Raw genomic sequence first — 20,974 nt, 5'->3', positions numbered from 1 at the left:
TCCAGAAGTAAAAGCAATTTTAAACGGTAGGTTTTATTTATACAAATGAGCAATTTCCAGGCTGTTTTGTTGTCAGTGCTTTCACTTCCTTTTCAGTTAGTGTTAACGTTTGTGTACTTCTCACGTGATTGGACCATTATTGTATTGAAAATGGATAATAATTTTAAATATTAAAAAGAAAACCTTCAGGTTTTGCTGTTTTGTTGGACAAGTGTGACCCTTCAGATTCTCTGAAAATCATGATGGAGGGCAGAGATGCTGTAGGTGGTATAATATAGGTGTAAATATTAGGACCTGTATTATTCAAGTACTGAAGGACAGGATGCAGAGAAGACAAAATATGTTGGTGTTATGGTGATAAATCTGTATGGTTTCTGTCCAGCATTTTTCAGAGTCTTCATACAGTGATTTGCAAGTCTGTTTGTTTTGTAGGTAGGGGACCCTACAAGTTGATGTTCAGGTCTGGAGCGTTTAGTAGCAGATGACACAGGAAAATACTTAAGCTGAAGGCAGTTTACAGTGTAACTGTGAACTACTGTACCTGAGTAAACACTGCAGCACCCAACAGGGTTAAAAGGTCATCTCCGCAGAGGGCTATGTTGGGCTTTGTTAAAATTGCTGCAAGGAGGGATCTATCCTAAAATGTAGAGCTGAAGTACCTGTGTGAAAACGCAACGTTTTCTTTAGATGGCTTTTCTTAGGACAAGGAGTGTCTAAAGTGTTTCCCCATATGGTTTGGATTTTTATTGGTTTAGCATTTAGGATAGAGCAGTAGGGGCAGGTGAAGTGAATTTCTTTCTATTGCCCCATACTGTTTTGCGGATTTTTTTTTCTTTTAAACACGTGAATTTTAGCAGAAGCATTGTTGTGTTTAGTCTTCTTGCCATAGTTTATTATGAAATGAATTCTTTATTTGTATTTATTATACTTATACATTCTATATATAATCTGTGGATCATGCTCTTGTATGATCCACAGCTGCTTCATGTAATTGTTTTAATTTTCCAAACTTCGGACATCCAGTTGAGAGTTGTGCTCTAGAGTGAAAATGTTGCAATTTATTTGCCTAAGTGTAACTTCTTCTCTAAGATCCAGCAAGTTCATCTTGTGTAGGAAAGCAGAAGTCAAAGTGAAATGTGAATAGATGTACCTAATAATAATCTCTTGCTATTGAATTCTTGAAGAAGCTTTACTTTTAGATGTGCTGGGGTGGAGGAAGATTAAGAATAGTTACTTCCATGTTACAGACGACACTACTGATCTTACTTAAATGACTTATACTCAAGACCAAGCCCATATAAAACTTTTATTTCCCATCTAAAGGTTAAATGTGTGATGAGATTGACAAAACCAGTCTGGTCAGTTGTGAAGACCCATACTCTGATGACGGTGGTGTTCATTTTCTTTATCTTTGCAATCATTTTTGCATGCACTTGCTGCTTGCCTGGTTTATTTTATATAGTGTAGGAGTTCTTTTTCCTGATTAAATTGTGTGACCATGGGAAAAGATGAAGTATTAAAACTTGCATAGAACTTAAAAGCTTACTACATGCTTTCTGTCTTTATTTACACTCTGTTTGCTGCCTGTTTTGGTGAATGTAAAGATGAATGAAACAAGCTGGATCCATTGCTGCTGGTTAAAGAGGGAGACTTGAAAAAAATACCTTCATAGCTTTTTTTTATCTTCTTGTTAGAATTAGACTTGGGATGAATAAGGGCAGCTGACTTGAGCAGAAACTCTTGTGACCTTCTCAGCTGAGAGTGCTGGTAAATGCATGTTGTCTGCTGTGTTTTGCCAGTAGAGACTGGGCTGCCCAGAGTGGAACCAGGGAATGAGAGTGATGATCCACGTTAGCCTGTGGCACCTCAGGGTGACAGACATGTCTGGGCTGGGTGCGTGAGCTGTGCATTTGCCTCCCAGGATTGCTAAAGGGTGGTTGCAGTGTGTTCTATTGTACAGGAACCCACTGAAAAACCTGCCAGCATAGGAGTGACAGTGAAACAATATTTCGTGTAATGTTCCTCCCCACCCCCAGTGCAGCCTTGAAATTCTAGTTAAAGGAAAACTAGGAAACTTATTGTTAAGTGTCTGTGTTCTGTATTTCATGCCTGGTTTTGAAGGTCATTAAGGCAGTACTTTCATAAAAGCAGCTGTCAGTATGGATGGTGTGCTGTTTAATCTTTCCCAGTTTTAAAATGCTTTTTAATTGCTTTTACTGGTTCTTGTTTTGTCTACTTGCATTTTTAGAGTGGATGCGAACTGAATGGATAAACATAAAGTAATCAAATATAAATGTTTTTTGTAGGCAATTTTGAGCTGACGTCTTTCATCGAATACCAAGACTGGTAAGGTCATGGACATGTACACCAGGGCTCAGGGCAATCGCATGAAATCAAGAATATCTGTTGAAAAGGTAATTATCTGTATTTAAATAAAATAAATATTTCAGAGCTTTTTGATCTAATAATGAAGCAAGTTAACTGGTTTATTTGGGTTTTTTGTGTGGCGATTTTTTCACTGTGTTTTAATTTTGGTTGTTTGACATTTCAAGGAGGCACAGAAATTGCTTTTGCTTTGCATTTTGGTATATTTAGTGTAATTGAACTGAGAGACAGCATAATTTAAGGAAAGGGTGCTTTTGTCTTTCAAGACGATGTGATAAAATTGTGATTTATTAATTTCCTAGAATTCACCTTGTTTATTACAACATAACTTTTATTTTAGAGCAGATTTTTTGAGTTTATAGGTAATAAATTAAAATATGACTATGTAGTCTTATTGAATTCTGTGAAGCCTGTGTTAGGGTTTGTAATATCTTTAGATCTTGGTGTCTTGGATGGTTTATCCTTGTGTTTGCATGAACATTTAGGAAGTGCCTTGGTGAAGAAGAAAATATGTCTAGTACTTACAAAGGGTATTAGTAGGGATTTCTAATATTAAATTAAGTTTATTTTTTTTTTTAAATATTGTCACTTTAACTTGGAGAACATAAATACTGCTCCTAAAGTTTTCTTGGAACTTCTACAAGCGCTTAATGAAACAGAAGTTGCAGTTTATCCTGAAGGCAAAAAATTATTTCTCTAATCATATTTCTCTAGGTAGTTAAACACAGATGAGTAATTTTCTAGGTCTTTTTTGGTTATTAATAACTTCCTTATTTGCAAGTTGCTGCAACCGTAAGAGGAGAAACTGAGCAAGGTTCATCCTATCACATGAGGATTGCATTATTTTATTTCCTGTGCAGATTTTGTTGTTTTAAAGAAACAGTGTCTATGGTATATGTCCTGTTTGAAAGCAGAGGAGCGTGTTAGGAGACAGACAGGTGGGTAGTCAGTTGTTCCAGGTCTTGACACGGAGTGTTCACTGCCATATATTAAGCAATTCTTAATTATGGGTGATAATCCTTCACTTTAAGACACGTGGTATAAAACCTTGTATTTTATTGGTTAATGAGAACTGCCCAGCTCAAATAGAGATCTTCAACTACAGTCAAGTAACTTTGCATCCTTAACCTGAACATAAGCTTACTTTTAAAGGACTTTTAAAATCTGCCTTTTATTTGTTTTTCTGTTTCAATTTACTAAACAAAACAAATATCACCCTCCCTGCCCCACCAGGTTTTTAGACCTGCGGGATACAGAAGCATCTTTCTAATAATGACAGTGGCCAGTAATTCCTCACTGATTCTAATAGTTGCTTAAAATATTACCTCTGTGAACTGCTGCCTTAATTGCTATAAGCCATTCTGGACTGTGTGGTTCTAGAAACACTAATTAAACCCTTTTTGCAGAATTCTGCGTTTTCCTGCAGCCAGACTCCATTGTTTTGATCTGTGGCTGCCTCCTCTTGATGTTTACCTGTGAGGTGTCTATTTAGATTATGGTGTGGAACTTTCATTCTCATGGAGCGAGGCAGTAGGGTGGTCAGTACTGCACTGTGTTTCACCTTCTGTTGATTCACGGAAGATTGCAGTCTGATTCCTGTCCTCTTAGTAATACTTTGTCACCAGTAACAGCAATTGTTGCAGTAGTAGCTCTTTAAAGTCAGTGCACGGTTATGCCATGCATATTTAAAGCCTTAGTTTCTATTTTTACAAAATTACCTCAGAATATTCAGTCCCTTTAAATCTTCCAGCAGATGAAATCAGGAAGAGCTGCTTTGTTACTTAAGTGCAGAGGATGCGTGACAGCCCAGCACTGCACTTCATTTCTCGAGAGATTGTGGCATCTTGCAAGTTGTTTGAAATATTAGAAAACAGTTGTTTTTTAAAACATTTCATGAGACCAAATATCTCCTGTGATGTACTGTGATGGATTTGTTGATAATGACTTCTCGATTTGCTGGAACAATGCAAATCTTCGAATTGCTCAGTTGAGCTAGAGGTGTGGCAAGGATTTCTACTGTTTGTGTCAGAGCACCTTGACGGTATTTCTGGTTTTCCCCTGGTGGAACTTAGTAAATTTGAAATCTGTGCTTGTGAATGAAATAGGATTTCTTGCAAGATTTTCTGTGAGAAAAGAGTACCAAGTCCTAGAGGCCTACCAAGTAGAGCTTTGTAGGTTGGTTGGGTATTTTTTGCCCGTATGTTGATGTACGTTGGAAGTGTACTAGTTATAAAAAAAAATTACATCCTTTCATTGAAGATGACCTCTTGTCCTTACCTAAACTGAGCTGATAGTCTTGGGAACTTGCTAGTTTTCAGTTTTTAATGTAGTTGCTTCTCCTAGTTTGGGATTGTGAGAGAATTTACGTTGTTGTCTGTTGGATAGAGGATTTCTCTGAAATTGGATCTCAGTTAATGAGGGCTTTAAAACACCTCCCCCCACACCTACTGCTGGTTTTGTCTTTTTGAACCACACGGCGGTAATTACTAAGACTGAATTTCAGGCTGAAGCTACTCACAGCAAATTTATACCTGTTTGTTCATGATATCCTTATTCTTCTGCTTAAATAATTTCTTCTCTTTTGCTGATTTTCACCCTTATTTTTTTACAATTGGTGATCTGTCCTTTGTTAGCCTAGTTTTTTGGAAACAGTGTAAACTAAGGTTTTAGTCTGCTTCTGTATGAAAGCCTCTGCATTCCAGTGATTATCCTTCATAGTCCTACTTTCTGTGCATGTTGTTAGTTAATCTTCTTTTTGCATGTGGATAATACTGTATGTGCAATTACACAGGATGTCCTTCTCAGTGACTCTGATGTCAGTTCTTTCACTAGAGGATGCATGTTTGCTATTTTGAGTGCAGTATCATGTTGACTGTTCATTCAGTGTTATGCCATGATCAAGAAGTCAGCTAAGGTCTTTTATTTCACAGCTTGTGAATTTACAATTCAATTTTAAAGCTTGCTTTAAGTCTTTAAGGACAAATCTTTATCTTTCTTATGGTTGTTTTTTAAAACACTGGTGCTGAGCAAGTTCTTCCTGTATGATTTGTTATTCTCCTTCTTAGCTGGTGACATCTGCTTACTTCAAATTACCAGGAGTCTCCATTTCATGTTTACTTTTTTCCACATTAAGTTTATTAATGATGATGATGCTTGACATCAGTCTCAATGTAAATTTTGAAGAAGTTGCTTACAGACCTATATCAACTATTCTCAAAACCCCTCTTTATTATCTTCACCCAGGCAAAGTCTTCATTTCCAAAACCAGCTCTTTTAGTGAATTCTGTCTTTATCTGGTTTTGTTAACTCTTCATATATTTAAGTTATCTATGGAAGTCCAGATAGATGGGATTTTTTCTTCTGTGTGTGTAGCGTGCATGTTAATTTCCATATGGTTATTATTTTCACATTTTGAGTTTTTTTAATATTCATTAATATGATCTGAAAAACATATGTCACTTCATTCCTCCTCATTTTAGCTATGGATATTTTCTCTCTTCAGTTGCATAGTGCCACCATGGGCTGCCAGACCTGCATATAGTCTTGTATGCTGGTCCTTCCAGACCTTAGGGAGATTTTTCCAGTTGTTTCATCTTTCTTCTTCTCCTACTTCAATGCAATATTCTCCAAAATGTTGAATTGTCCTTCACCTCAGTGGTTCCTCATACCATGCTCTGGTTCCTAGTTATGCATTCTGCCTTTCACGTGTTAAAGTACGGAAAGGTTATTGTTTATAAAGAAGGTGTGTGTAATAGTTTGTAGCTTTAGAAAAGCCAGCTTGAGGATAACAACGATCCCTTCTCAAACTGAAGCACTGTTGGCTTGCAGAAAATAAGCGGGTCATGGGGTATTTTTTCCCTAATTACTATTTTGAATGTTGTGACTGATTAGATTATTGTAGAAGCTGAAAATTAGACATTTCAACATACTTGTTTGGCTTCCTGAATTACTTTTATACCAGATGAATGAAGGAATAACTGGAGAGCAGTCTTTGAGCAATAATTGGTATTGCAGCTTCCTGTGAATTTGGAAGATCCAGAGAATCAGAGAAAGGCACTGACGGCATTCTTTGGAAAGTACAAAGTGGGAGCAAATTGTAGCTAAACATGTGGGGGCAAGGGAATAGATAAAAGTGGAAATTAGGTGAACACTTCATTAATTTCTTTCAAATGACCCAGTAACTGCCTAAAATACTTTAAGAAATAGTTCAGCTGTTACTTTTCTGTAAAAGCTACTGTTTTGACTTCTTTAGTGTCACTTGACCTTGGCTGTCAGTGTGGCAGTCTGAGCCTTGTTGGCTAGCATTCTGAAATGTATTTTCGCAATTTCAGAGATCCTGAAGTCATGTTTTACTTTTGTCTGTTCATTCTAGAAGTGGTTTCCTAATTTTGTGTTGCCATGAGCACAACCACGTGACACTGGTCCTGCTCTAGTAATTTGGTTTTCAACATAGTAGTATTTGATACTTTTTATACAGAGAAAAAAGTACCATGTAAGATCACTTTTTACTATAAAGGGATTGTTTTTGTTGTGGGAGTACCAGAAATACAAAACATTCTCTGTCCAAATTTGTCTATCTAGCACTTCTGCTATTGTTTGAGAAGCTAGGAAAATTTGAAATGCCTTGTCATAAGTGGGACACACTGATTTCTCATGTCCTTTTTAACAGGGCAGTCTTATAGAGAATAATTACTGGGTTAATAATTTTTAACCATCTGATGTTCTTATTTGTCTTCTTAACCTTCCAATTTGCTAGAGAAGATGAAAATTTTAAATTAAACAAAGAAAAGATTGCTGACTTCCTAAAACAATTGAGAGGATATTGTCTTTTTTTCAAGCTAAGTGAACCAGGTTTTGTGTTTCTGTAGTCTTATTTGCCTTCATAGTGTTGATTCTTTTGTTCTGCTATGCTTTGTTACTCTGGGAGAAAGTCATGGATTCTTCAGCCTTTTTTAGCCATCCCTGGGTGCTTGCATGTCGCCATAAGTGTTATTACAAGAAATGTTACAACAAGTATTTACATGGGATTAAGTTACAGTTGTTGTATATTCCTAAAGGAATGGGAAAGAGCCTGTGTGGATTTTCTGGGGCGTTTTTTGTTTGCTTGTTTGTTTTCTTCCCCTTTGACTTTTGAAGCCACCTCCATTACCTTTCTTGGCTAAAAATTCCTTTTCATCCTATTTAAGGAAAAGCTGATGGAAAAGTTCCATACACAGGCTGCAATGCAAGGAATAGATGTGATTTGGATTTCTTCTTGGATTCATCTGCTCTTTTTTTCCATGTATTCTCATCTTTCTTTTTTTTTTTTTCAAAAGTTTTTAAATAATGTCAAACTAATTTGGAATAAAAGTAATGCTTGAAAAATTGTACCTGCTTCAGCTTCATGTCCTGAAGTAAATTTAAATGTCAAATCTGGTGATTTATGTACAAAAGAATTTGAAATAATAATCAGAGTAGCAAAACTTGTGGGAAGTAGAGAATAGATGGATGGACTATGTATCTGAAAGTGAACATGCATTTTTTCTTAATTTTTCTTTTCATTTTTTTTCAGAATTTTGGTGAAAGTATCCTGCAGTCTATGAAGTCACTGCTACACAGCAGGAAAGAGTTATGCAATGTATCAGCAGAAGAATGCTTAAATCAGGAAGAACAAGATAATTTTATTGAGGTTTGCCATAACATTCCCACTTATATATATATTTTGTGGCTATGATAGAAAACAATGTTTCTTGAAACAGTGTGGAAAGCTGCAGGATAGTAAATAGAAACAATGCTGCAAATTACTGGCCTTAAAATTTATGCCCCATTGTCATTCTTGAATTTAGTCACTGAAATATTAAAAAGGCTGGGATATTTCAAGGTGACATTTCTCTGCTTTGGAGAATTTGTGAAACTAGAAAACCAAAATGTGTAAATAGATTACTTGGGTGTACTGCATTATTGAGCACTGCTGTGATCAATGTTGAATGGATGGTATCCTAACAAAGTAGCAGAACACTTTTATTCAGGTCTGCAGATAGAAGCCTCAGAATTGCAGATCTTGTTTTATGTGATTACAGATGGTCTGAAAGCTGGACAAGGTCTGGAGAGAAGTAGACCTGGCAGAATGTGGGATTATCTTGGTAAATCTCAAGCTGTAAAGAGGAATTACTAGAATTGTTTGAGTTACAAGGCTAACAACAACTCCCCAAAGGGAAAAGAAAAAAGTAAAAGCTGTATGTATCATGCAACTTGTGTTATGGGTTTTACAAGACTTCTAATCTGTAGCTGACAGGTCTGACAAGGAGCTTAGAGGAGAGGCTGACCTGAAGAGGCCATGCAGAGGAGCTAAGATAGGGAGAATTGAAGTAAAGACAGTGGAGGAAATGGTTAGGGAAGACTGATAATTGCATAAGCAGTAGTAAGAGGCAGATTGATGAGTTAGGGTTGCCTGGATAACACCAGTGGTTGTGTAACTGAATGGGTACACTCGGGTTAAGATGTGTGGGGAGCAGGCAAGAAACTGAATTTGTGAAGGAGGAAAGCTGTGACAGATTAACATAACGAGAAAGGGTCATGCAGTGGAGGTGTGAGCAAAACCTTGTCTTTATCTGATCAGGCAGAGCATGCTTTAGAGTCTGTGAAAGTTTTTTTGTCTTGTAGAAAATACCTGACAAATAGCTGGGACCATGTTTTATATGCCTGCAGTGACAGTCCCTGTGGAGAAAGATGGCTGTCTATATTTGGTTACCTTATGAGACCGAGCAATTAAGAGCCCTCTGGTTGAAATGTAAGAGGGTCAATGTCCTGTCACAGAGCAGGTATTTTTTCCTTATGAAAGTACAGGAAATGATAACTTATGTGGAAGATGCTGTTAGAAGAATTCAGTCTTGAGAAAACCAGAACTTAGTTTTTCCTGTATCATTTCCTTTGTGCCCATGGTTTAAGGTAGCCTTCAATTACAGTGTCTCATACACTTATTTTTAGTTTAAAGAAAAGACTTATGTTACTGATGACCTTTTTATTTCCTTGGCCTACTCTCCAACTTTTGAACTGATGTACTAACTTCAGACATATTCAAGGTATTAAAAGGTGACTTTTTTTTCTGTGAAAACTGGAGTTTGACCACAATAAAGAGATCCAGATTAGTCTTGTCATTGAGGCAAAAATACACAGACTCAGTAGTGTTGTGGTCTCTCTGACATCTGTCTGCTGATCTCACAGTGTAATACTGCCCTTCATTTGTGTGAAGCTATGACTCCTGCTCACTGCCCCGTCTTTCACAATGAGTTACCAGTGGGAGAAGATAAGGGTTGGAATCATTGTCTTGAGGAAGAGGCATGTAAGAAGACAAAAAAAGAAACACCCATTAAAAAACTGAAGCAAAACTGCCAAAAAAACCCAAGCAGCAACAAACTCTAGAGCCTCTCAAAATGTTCTTTAGAGAACTAGTTTTTTCCCCAGGTAGTTTAAATTGTTTGATATTTTGCCCCTTCTGTAGAGGAATTCAGTTCATATTGTACATACTGTACAGGTAAAAAATGTAGAGGTCTTGCAGATGTTGTGCAGATGAACTGTGTAGGAGTTAAGAGAAGCTGTAGGAGTTGAAGACTAACATTGATCAAAAAGGATTGTTTCACAGTTAACACAGTGAATGTGGTGCTGCAGATGTGTAATTTGTCAGGGGCTATTTGGAATGCTATGGAGGAGCATTATTTCCTTAATGGTCTTGTCATACCTGACATAAGGATAAGTGGATGTAAGCTAGAAGATGCTAACTGGAAGCATAAGATCTTTTTTCTACCATGAGACCCCCTGAAATAAACAAGACTGAATTTTTCATGGTATGATTTCAGTTGAAAATAAAGATTGGGTTGTTTTGGGTTTTTTTTACTCACACTTGGAAAGGACATATTCAAAACACAAAATAGAATTCTGGCCATTCCTTTTTCTGGCTCTGTACTTACAGAGATTCTGTGTATATACAAGCAGGTAGCTGAACCAGTGAATATATATCAATATAAACATAGTGATGTTCTTTGGAGTAAATGGAGTAGCTGCTGCAAATTTATGAGTTATGGCTTCAAAATCAGTCTATTGCATAGTGCTCTGAAAAAATGGAACCCAAACCATATAAAACTGAATTTCAAACATCAGTGGAAGTATTTAGCCTGTGTGCTTAATTCCTTATCTACAAAATGGAAGCAAAGTTTATTTTCTGACACCCTTGTTTTGAAAATAAGTGTCTTGGTGGTTTTTTTGGTTTTTTTTTTTTTTTTTTTGAGTATGCAGATGGCCTATTGATTTGTTGTTAGGGAAATAATAAATGAGAACTGACTGATATTTGAAAGAGAGTTTGAGCAGTGGCTGACTCTCTTCAGTCTGTTTGTGTTGAATGGTACAAAACACCTGTAGACAGAAGAGAAGGACAGTATGTGTTAAAATATCTCCTTTGTCCACAAGCACAAAAACCTAAGGTAAAACTGATATTTCTGGCGTACTCCAGGTTCCTGAGCCTGACAAGATCTTTTTTTTTGTGGAAGGCTGAACATTTTAATTCTTTTGTGTTAGGATTTGTTTATTTGGCAATGCATGCAAACATGAGGCTTAAGTGATCTGTTGTGTTTTAGCCTTAGGCTAATCAATTTACATGGTAAATTGCATAGTATGTTGGCGTTATGCTTTCTTTGTTCAGTATATCCAAATGTATAGCAGTTTATCAGCATGGACAGATTTTAGACTGGAACTGTTTTATATGTGCCCATCCTGAAGCAAGGACGGATGAGTTCTGGTCTTTGCAAAACTGTCTTTATTTTAACAGATGTAATGAGGCTTGTATGTGTTGCTCTGTATATACCAGCCACTAGAATAATTCCTGTGTAGTGAGTTTTCAATGTTGTATATGCTCTTCAGTCTGATCTGACCTTTCTCAAGTCAAATAATATAGCATTACTATTCTTTATGTATGACTGTGTGCTACAGTTTGAGCAACATGTACTGCTGCTTGTGGCAGTAGAATGAAGCTTTAACTTAAAGTCTGCTGAATTTTTAACTTTTAAATATCTGCAGGAAACAAGAAAAGAATCTTTACTGTACTTGACTGTACTGGTGTATTTATTTTACAGATTACATTTATAGGTTTTGTAGAAGAGATGGGTACTACTCACTTGCAGGTACAGTATATATCTATCTATATTGTAAAATTTCTTCTAAGTAGCACCTAATTTTTTAACTGGAGGAAATTTGGTGTTCAAGAAATGGAATAGATGTATCTTGAGTATTTAAAAGCCTAAGTTTCAAAGGCTGAAAATAATTATTTTAATAGGATAATCAGTGCTTTATATATATTTACAATGTTACCTGGGTCAGTCTTTGTACTTAAATGCAGTGGGGGAGGATGATTGTTTGTGGGGCTCGGGGGGGTGTTTAGGTGGGCAGGGCCTCAGTTGGTTGCATTTTTTGTGGGTGCTTTTTTTGGTCTGGGTTTTATTGTTGTTAAAACCTTAGGTGTATCAGTATTTTGGTTTGTTATCTAACCCTTAGTTGAACTGTGCTTATTGATATGGTGCAGTTGCATGTGTGAAACTAAACTTTACTGATCTGACCTCTAGCTGTGAATTGCTGGTGGGGGTTTGTGAGTCAGTATTATGGTTATGCCTTAAGATGTTATTCTGGAGATTTAGATAAGGAAATATTATTTTAAAAGGTGGAGTGTAGCAAACTACGAGGGTTATGATGTGCCATTTTCATAAGTTAAGGATTTAGTCTTCCTGTGCAATTTACATATCAGTATAATTCATAGCATACCTGTTCACAGTAAAATTCCATGTTTCTGCTCTGTCTAGATCTTAGTAGGAATTGCTTGTAATAGTTTGCTGATGTTTTAAAATGTAAAACAGAAACTCTGAATCTGTTTGTGTTCCATATTAGATCAATGTTGCTAATTCTTCAAATTATAGTACTAGACATTTTTTCAAGTATGGGTAAGAACTGTTTGATTGTTTAGAATTAGATGGAATTTGGAGAAGGTTAGACAGAACAGGTTTATGGAGATTTGCTTTGAACCATAGAGTTTCAGTAGTGTTTGAAGTGTTGGAAAAAACATTGTAGCTCTTTCATAAGCCTCTTCTGTATTAGATGAGTCTAAAAGTTGTCCAAGGTTGTGTTAAAGAAGTGTCTTGCTCATGTTTTTGTGAAAGGGAGCTAGAACACTGTTCCAATAAAGCCCACAAAGAGCATGTAGGGATCCATTGAGAACCATCATAGCCGAGGTCAGTGTAGTTGGGTATTTTGTAGGATGTGAAGCTGCTTTTCAGCACTTTGAAGATTCTGCTTTATGACTTTTAGGCATCTTCCAAGTCTGGACTGAATTAAATCTCGTTTACACAAGCTTTACATCACAGTTTGAGAGAGTAAGTGGGGGGATGGAGTAAGAAATAGGGAAGAAAAGAAAAACTTTACCAGAATTATCAGCAGTTAGGATTTAGAGGAGGTATGAAATCAACCCCATTGTCATTTGCATACTGTTTTTTTGATTTTGTATTCTCAATGTTTTTTATTTAAAATCAGGAGTTGGCAGCTGTTTCTGTAGAGCTTCCAGATGTTCTGAAATCGTTCCAGTTGCGCAAACTAAAAGAAAATGAGGCTGTATTTCTAAAAGACATAAAGAAAACCTTGACAAAACCTTATGTCATGAAACATCAGGTAAAATTTTTGTGTCTTCTTGCATGTTAGAACTTCTAAAGAGTTTAGTCTTATTACACCCTGTCTTGCTTTTGGGCCACCTTAGCCACAGTAGTATTAATATTAAATTTCTGTTGTTTCATGAAAATAAACTGTGCTGTATTGTTTACAGAAAATACCTAAGAAATATTTAATTGTGGTGCTGATCCAATGCTTCTGCTAGGCTATAGTCCCCTTTCACTGGCAATTTGGAAGGAATATGAAGTTTTTCAGCTTACCTATCTCTGCTCTGCTCAGATAGCTTTCATCTTCAGCAGACTTTTTTGTTGAAACAGAGGTACCCAAAAATAAGGGAATGTCTGATGTTCATAAAACTCAGTGATTGCTTTTTTTAAAAAGCATTATAAAGGCTGTTAATAATATAATTTCCATTATTTTTATTCCTGTATTGTTCCCATTATTACCATGCTAATTATATTCTTTCCAATTACAAACATTGCATATAAGATTAAAGGTACCTCGAAGGAACAGATATCCCGTAAACTAAAATATTATACGGCATAAACATGCTCTGAAATACTGTGTTCCCCCACAAATTTTTAACATGCATTTTTTAATAGATTCTTGGGTACATGTTATCATGGTTGTGTTACATTATTGCAATGATTTATTCAGAATGCAGACCTTAAAAAAATAAGTCATTCTAGCTATCAGTCTACACAAACTGTTGAATTCATTTTCTTGTATTTAAAATACTTTAAAATTATTTACTCTTCATAAAAATTGAAGGAATCCATTGAAGATTGCTGTGTTTGTTTTCTTCTTGTTCTCTTTTTCAAGACTCAGCTTCCTGAAGTGTTTTGTGTGATGAGACTGTCTCCTTCATTCCCAAGGATCAAAGTTGATTATATATTTACCTTGCTAAGCAAGTATACCACAGGCATAAGATATGCAGTGGAAATAAACTCTTCACAAAATCATCAAACAGAGACAACCCATGGAGAAGATGATGACACAAATCAGTCAGTTTCTTCAATTGAGGATGATTTTGTCACTGCTTTTGAACACTTAGATGAAGATGAACCTTCAAAGATACTAAGTGCTGGTAAGCTCTTGCACACTTTTAGAAATTGGTTTTTGAAATTTAGGCTGTTGGGATTTAATAAGAAAGTAAATGTAAATAAACTGTAATTTTTTTACATTAATCATGCCTTGTAAAGGGATATTATGCAGTTGAAAAATTAGTTTTTTGCTTTCACAGCAGCTTACCAACTCATAAGTCAAAGATTCTAATCTCAGTGTCAGATGGATATCAAATAAAATCTTGTCCTACTTTGTGTGCTAAAAAATACATTAATTTGTCAGTGATTAGATTTGTATAGTAGGATTTAAAGAAAATGAAAGATTGCTTTAATCATTAAAGATGAGCTAGCATTTTGCAACAATAGTAAAGCCAGAAGTTTCCATTAAAATCTGTCTAGTTTACTGTAGTTCTGTGGAAATTCTTGGTTTTGAAGCAATCTCTTTTTACTGTTTTTTTTTTGTTGTTGTTGTTCAGGTACATGCAGCTTTACTGCTCAGAACCATCGAGATGCTGCTTCACAGACCATCCCTGCTCCATGTTTAGAAGCTGTTGACTCAAAGATTCTTGTGGGTTCTGCGCATCGAAAATCATCTACCAGATCTTCTGCTTTGATTGATTTTTTGGGACTTAAGGAGCTGTCCTCAGTAAAGAATTCAGTTACAACCTCAATTTCTGATCCTTGGATACAAAGGAGTTTCTATAAGCCATATAATCCTTCTGATCAAGGTGTTAGTTTTTTACGTAAAACATTGTTTTCATCCTCTCCAGCTGAATCCTCCGAGTCAGATTGCTCCAGCCCAAGCCCCATCATCTTTTTAGATGAAGAAGGGTATCAAAAAAGCTTGAAGGCAAAACTTCAGCTGCCAAAAATCCCAGTAGTAAAAGATGGTATAGAGGATTCAGATTCAGAAGTGAGTGAATTTTTTGATAGTTTTGATCAGTTTGATGAGCTAGAACAAGCCTTGGAAAACTCTTGTAAAATTATTAGGGATCCCATCCTAGGGAATCCTGCCCAGAAAAGGAGGACTGCACATGAAAAATTGTCTTCTGCAAGCGTTACAATGAATCCTCAGAAATTCAAGTTTGATCGTCCCACTCTCCCCGCCAATGTAAAGAAACCAACTCCTCGTAAGCCAGAATCACCATACAGCAGCATCTTCGAGGTCCCGGATTCCCCTCGCCCGGTTAAAACGTCAGGGGAAGAGAGTGGAGGCTTCTTCAGCCCCATTAGAACATCAGCCTTCAGCCCCCTAGGGAGCTGCGGTTCTTCTGAATGTTTGTGTCGAATTAATCTTGGTGGAGATGGGACAGGTCAAAGTCACCATGATGCAGCTTATAGTAGTTACTCAGCATATGCTGACAGCGTTTCATGTGAAATACTGGGTTCTGTTTTTTTTTCTGAGTCCTCGTCAGAAAGAATGTGTGCAGAGAATGATTCAAAGCAGAAAAGGGTTGCTTTGAAAGAGAAGAGGAGGCAAGCTGCAGATCTCAAAATGAAGACTAGTAAGGAACCAGAGAAGCATGCAAAGTCTAAACATAAGCCACTAATGATAAGAGATAGCATTCAAAAATTTGCAGCTGAATTGGTTGAAAAAAGTTTTGGCAGTGCATTTAAAGACCTTCAAAAAGGTGTTTCTTCATGCACAAATGCACTTTGCCATTTGGCTTCTAGGTTGACTTCTTCAGTCTTTCAAATGGCTTTTTATGAGATTGGAAGACGTAGAGCAATCTCATTGAAGGAGCGTGCCATTAACAGCATAGCAAACTTCTTGGTGAGTGAAGCTATAACTGGTGCTTTGAAAGAATTGCGTCAGGTAAAAAAACAAATATTTACCAACACCGTTGCACGATTCGCAGCAGACCTTGCTGAAGAACTTGTGTTCGAAGGAATCATGGAGGTATGCCAGTTTTCATATCCATCAACACCTACTGCACAGCCCTCGTCATTTGATTATGAAAACAAAGTGGTAAGATCCTATGCCCGAGATTTGTCTGAATCTGTCCTTCAGGAGGCATTTATTGAACTATCTCAGGTTGATGTGACCTTCACAACACAAGCAGCTATTAGTGTTTCCATGGACAATATCAAGTATGTAAGTGCAGAAAGTATGTTGGAGTCAACACAGACTTCCACAGTTTCTCCTAATTTTAATGATAGGGTAGCACTAAAGCCAATCCAAGACTCCAAGAAGGAATATACAGTACAGCAAGCTCTATTTTGTACCTCTGGTGTTGTGAGTTCAATACCTGTCCCCTTAGCTGGAAGTGCTCTTTGTCAGCAACAGGTTTCCTCTGATGCTTACAAAGTGAAAGCATCCACTGTTCTAAATGCTGATGACAGTACTAAAGTATTCAAAGACTCCACTCATCCATTTTTCACAAGCAGAACTAGAGAAGAGGAAGTTGCTTCTTTCAGAAATATTTATCTAACTTCGGATCACAGTCAAAGTACTGAAAGTACTCTATCACTCTTTTGTAACCAGAATGATACCAAACTAACAAATAGCAGCTCTGGAATGAGCAATAATTCAGAATTAACAAGTGGGTCAAAAGGCATTAATACTTTCTCTGGAACTATGGTAGATATGATAGTAAATGAAGCTTATGAAACCATAACCTCATCTAGAGTAACAAAAGCAGTAGAAGAGTATTCAGATTTTTTAACAAGAAAAGTAATAGATAAAAAGCCTTATGTGCAAAGTACTGGTGAAGACTCCCGAAAGAGCATGTTTGCAGATCATTTGGCCAAGTATGTCGTAAAACAGTCTGTGGAAGAAAGTAAAACTGTGTTATGCAACACCAGTGAGAATTTAACATGTAATGTGAGCTCACAGACTTACAGAGATACCAATCAAAGAGAACAATGTGTGATAAAGAAGCAAGAGACTGAGAAACAAAGTAATGTTTCTATAATTGTGGAACAACAAGAGTTGCCTTTGAATAATCAATGTAAATTTCTTGCTCCAACTCATTCTGTGCAGTGTTTTTTAGAATCTAAAGATTGTTGGCCAGAACAAAAAGGAAACAAGCTTTCTTCAAAATCACCCCCACCTTGTTCCACTGTGACTTTTGCTAGGCATGTTCTAGAGGACTGTACTGACACTGGAAGCTGTTCAGTAACATGTGTAAACAAGCCTTCCAAAAAGAGCGATACCCAGAGACTATCAGCAGGAGCTTTGAATTACAGGCAGACTGATTGTTTTCTGCATGCAAATAGCTTTTCTTCAGAGATGCTTGGCAGTGAATGTACTTTGCAGATGGAAGAAAAATCAAACCTGAAACATGGAAATACCTGTTTAATGCCCGATACACCCCCACCGACTCCTCTAGTACCATGTCAAGGTAGTTCTGAAAGGAACCTAAAAAAACTGTCCAAGAAACTCAAGGGAGAATTAGCAAAGGAATTTGCGCCTGCGACACCACCTTCTACACCCTACAATCCATCCACTACTGATTCATCTGAAACTGAACACGACTCTTTGGAAAATGAGGAATTTATGCTGAAACTCATGCGGTCGCTTTCAGAAGAAGTAGAAAGTAGTGAAGATGAAGATCATTGTGAAATGCCTGTTGAGAAAGAGGATCATTCAGCAAAAATAATTCAGTATGCAGATTGCCTAGCTAGCCGCATAATTTCAGTGGCAACTGAAATGGCTGCTTCCCATTTAGGTGGCAAAATGAATGAAAGAGAAGCTGGTAGGCAGGTTCAGTTAGGGATGCAAAAGAAAAGATGTGGATATACTGCATTTGTAAAAGTCCCAGAAGAGACATGTAATTCCTTGTGGAATTATGCAGGTGATATGGCAGGAAAAGTCATCAACGAGGCCAAGAAAGTAGTGAAGTCAAGGCATTGCAAGCTGTTGAGGTTGAAGCGGGTTAACTGCCAGGTGGATTGCTTTTATGTGAGAAAAGGCAATAAAGATGGCAGTTCAAAAGAATGGTGTGGGCCAGTACAGGACCAGTGGCCAGGGGAGAGAGATTCATCTGTGCTTCCTTTACTACAAGGTTCAGGCGCGACAGGTTTGACATCCAAGTACCCGAGCTGTGAAAGTGTAACTGACGAGTATGCAGATCATGTTATCCGGGTTCTGAAAAGAGAAGGAGGTAACACTGAGCTGTTAGTGGATCAGTACGCCAGCAGACTTGCTTACAGGTCTATCAAATCGGGCTTGCAGCAAGCTGCTAGAAAAACCAAATTCAGATACAGCAGAAAGACATTTCCTGGGCAAAATGCACAGGTAAATGGTAAGCTGGAGCTGATCAAAGCAGGGAATAGAGATGGAGTACAGCAAGTGAAAAGCAGCATTCATCGCTGTGAAGGCCAAATGTTCGAGAGGAGTGTCGGTGCACAGAGAACGGAATGTATGGAGTTTTTACATTTTTCCGAATCCCTTGCGCACAGTATCACTTGTGATGTCAGGAAGAAACTGAAAATTTCAGGAGGATGTTTGCCAAAGTCTCTAACAGATTCCTGTCTATATAAAAAGACTGATTTTGATGAAGTCACAGGGGATATCATTAAAACAAGGTTTTCTAGGACATTTCGTCCTTTCTCCCCAGATCATAAACTCTATCATAGTACAGGTAATATAAATGAAAATGGCTACAGTGAAGGCATAATTCAAGCTATAGAACAGTATGCTAGGAAAATAGCAGATGATACTCTAGAAATGAGTTTAGAGTCAGCTGTTCTCCATGTGGCTGAAAACAGAAAAAATGGGGATAAGCTCTTGTGTACTGAGAAACTGTCTCCTTTTTCTGGAACTGTCTGTAGATACTGCAGTATGAAGGAACACCGGTACTTTTCAGAAAGTATGTGCCATCAACTACCTGCACAAGAACCCTGCATTGCAGTGAGGCATTTTCTTCATTCTGGATTGGGTGGTGCCTGTCAAAACTCAAGAGTGTTTCAGCTCGATATTCCCAAAATTCACGTTGATGTAGAACAGAGGACAGTGTTTTCTGACAAGGGGGCTACTGCGGCTGTAGAGAAAGCAGAAAGAGAGCTGAGTTACACAAGTCTGACAGCTGACAGTGGTATTGGACAAGATGGAGTCAGTTTCGCTGAAAGTCTTACTACTGAAATAATGACATCAGCTATGACTAATATTGGTCAGGCAGTTACCATAAGGTAATATTAATTTTCTCTTATTTGTTGCATTTCGTATCAGAAAGAGGTTGTTAATACAAATATGTTCTCAGAAGGAATTTTAATATATATTTTTTTAAAAAGACACACTTCATATTCTGAATGTTTTCTTTTTGTTCTTCTGGTTATATTTAAATGACTCAGAACTGGGGGAAAAAAGCTTTTTATGTGAGCTTGAAACCAAGGATACTATGCATATCAGCACACGTATGTTCCAATAGGTGAATTATAAGTGGAACTTATTTCAACTTCAAGATAGTACCTACAGTTGTACATACTAGTCCTTAAAGGTTTTGTTGATCTATGATCTGTGACAGAATCCAGGTTTGTTCTCTGTTCATACTTCCTCTTCAACATCTGATGCTGGCCAAATGAGCCATTGCTTTGTAGTATGAAGACTTCATTTTTTTATTATGGCTGTGTTGTGATAGTGTCTTTACTACTAGAAAAAAAAAAAAAAGAAGAAAAATAACTGTTACTTTAAGAAAAAACAACTTACTAAATGGCACTTTAGCTTATAAAACAGTAATACAATAACGAAGGAATTGACTTAAAAATCCTTGTATATTTATCAAAGGGTAACATACTCTTTCCTTTAATAGGTCTATAAATAGGAAATATTTGCCACAGTAAATTTGTGGCAAACAACTGTTTCCTAAAACAGACTGTGCTCTGATCAGAGTGAAATCTTTTCAGGTCCAATAGCAATCAATTAGTACCTTTTTTAAAATTTTGAAGTAATACTTATATTCCTACTTTTTTTTGTTTGGTTTTTTTTTGGGGGGGTATTCCTCACACTGGTTTCTTTCTCTAGTGTTTAGAGGGGCATCATTATAAAGAACAAATTGATTTTTGTATGTTCTGTGGCTAAAGGCCACAGTGGGACTGAACTAAAATTTTCAAGGTTTAATATGAAGCAAGCATAAAAGTGCTCCTGAGTAGTATATTGTTGGTCCTTGCACTACAGGTTTGACTTCTCACTCAATGTGTTTCAAAAAAAGAAAGTCATGTGGTGATGTTTTTCTATATCTATGGTATCAAAGATAACACTTTATTTAAAAATTCTAGTTAGAATATGCCAACAACAAAATGCAGGGTTCAAATAGATACTATTTATCATTAAATCTGGGGCAAGGAGACGATATTAGAATTTTGCTGTGACAGAATTTATAAATGTTTCTTCTGTTGTCATCTAGTGTGTAGTATGTAATGCGTATGTTCCTTGAGAAACTGCCTTGTGTGATGTACAGGACTGATGCTGGTATAATTATAAATAAAAATGGGAAAAATGACCTTTTTTGTTACCCTGATGGGTTCCAGTTCAGCTATGTATTTGGACAAATTTGTACTTACTGGAACAAAGTGTTAGAAATGATGTGATTAAGTTGGCTTTTTAAATAGTGATGTTACTGTGGCTGCATGCTGTGTGGGAGTAGGCTGATCTTTCTTCTTGTGTTTCTTACTGCTATATATATATATATATATAGATAGATAATCACAGTGTGCACATGGAAATTAGTTCATAACTGCATGTACTCATTTTGTAAGTGTTTTTTGTGGAGGTTTTTTTGTTGTTTTGTTGTTTTTGTTTTTTTAATAAGGAGTTCAAACTTCTTTAAATGAATTTTTTAAAGTGTCTTCTAAATATTAACTTCTATGGGATAGGTTGCTTGATTGGTTTTCGGATAAAAAAA

At 36.7% G+C, this 20,974-nt stretch overlaps 1 protein-coding gene across 5 annotated transcripts in view; it reads left to right on the top strand.

Moving 5' to 3' along the window:
- Nucleotides 1–20,974, top strand: part of AKAP11 (A-kinase anchoring protein 11) — a 42,940-nt gene that overhangs the window by 6,403 nt on the left and 15,563 nt on the right. For 4 of the 5 annotated variants that reach the window (XM_066176227.1, XM_066176224.1, XM_066176225.1 and 1 more), the window contains exons 2-7: nucleotides 2,307–2,414; nucleotides 7,937–8,053; nucleotides 11,490–11,537; nucleotides 12,934–13,068; nucleotides 13,888–14,152; nucleotides 14,606–19,262. In XM_066176227.1, the coding sequence (XP_066032324.1) occupies nucleotides 2,355–2,414; nucleotides 7,937–8,053; nucleotides 11,490–11,537; nucleotides 12,934–13,068; nucleotides 13,888–14,152; nucleotides 14,606–19,262 (5,282 nt within the window). In that variant the 5' untranslated portion in view covers nucleotides 2,307–2,354. Of the gene's footprint in view, nucleotides 1–2,306; nucleotides 2,415–7,936; nucleotides 8,054–8,448; nucleotides 8,601–11,489; nucleotides 11,538–12,933; nucleotides 13,069–13,887; nucleotides 14,153–14,605; nucleotides 19,263–20,974 lie in introns of those variants that run through there. The other variant, XM_066176229.1, reaches the window with a different exon arrangement.

Source organism: Chamaea fasciata, unplaced genomic scaffold (genome assembly GCF_029207755.1).
Source record: "Chamaea fasciata isolate MVZ Bird 193981 ecotype frontalis unplaced genomic scaffold, bChaFas1.0.hap1 SCAF_2, whole genome shotgun sequence".
Taxonomy (NCBI): domain Eukaryota; kingdom Metazoa; phylum Chordata; class Aves; order Passeriformes; family Sylviidae; genus Chamaea; species Chamaea fasciata.
This window is presented reverse-complemented; position numbering and strand designations above follow the sequence as displayed.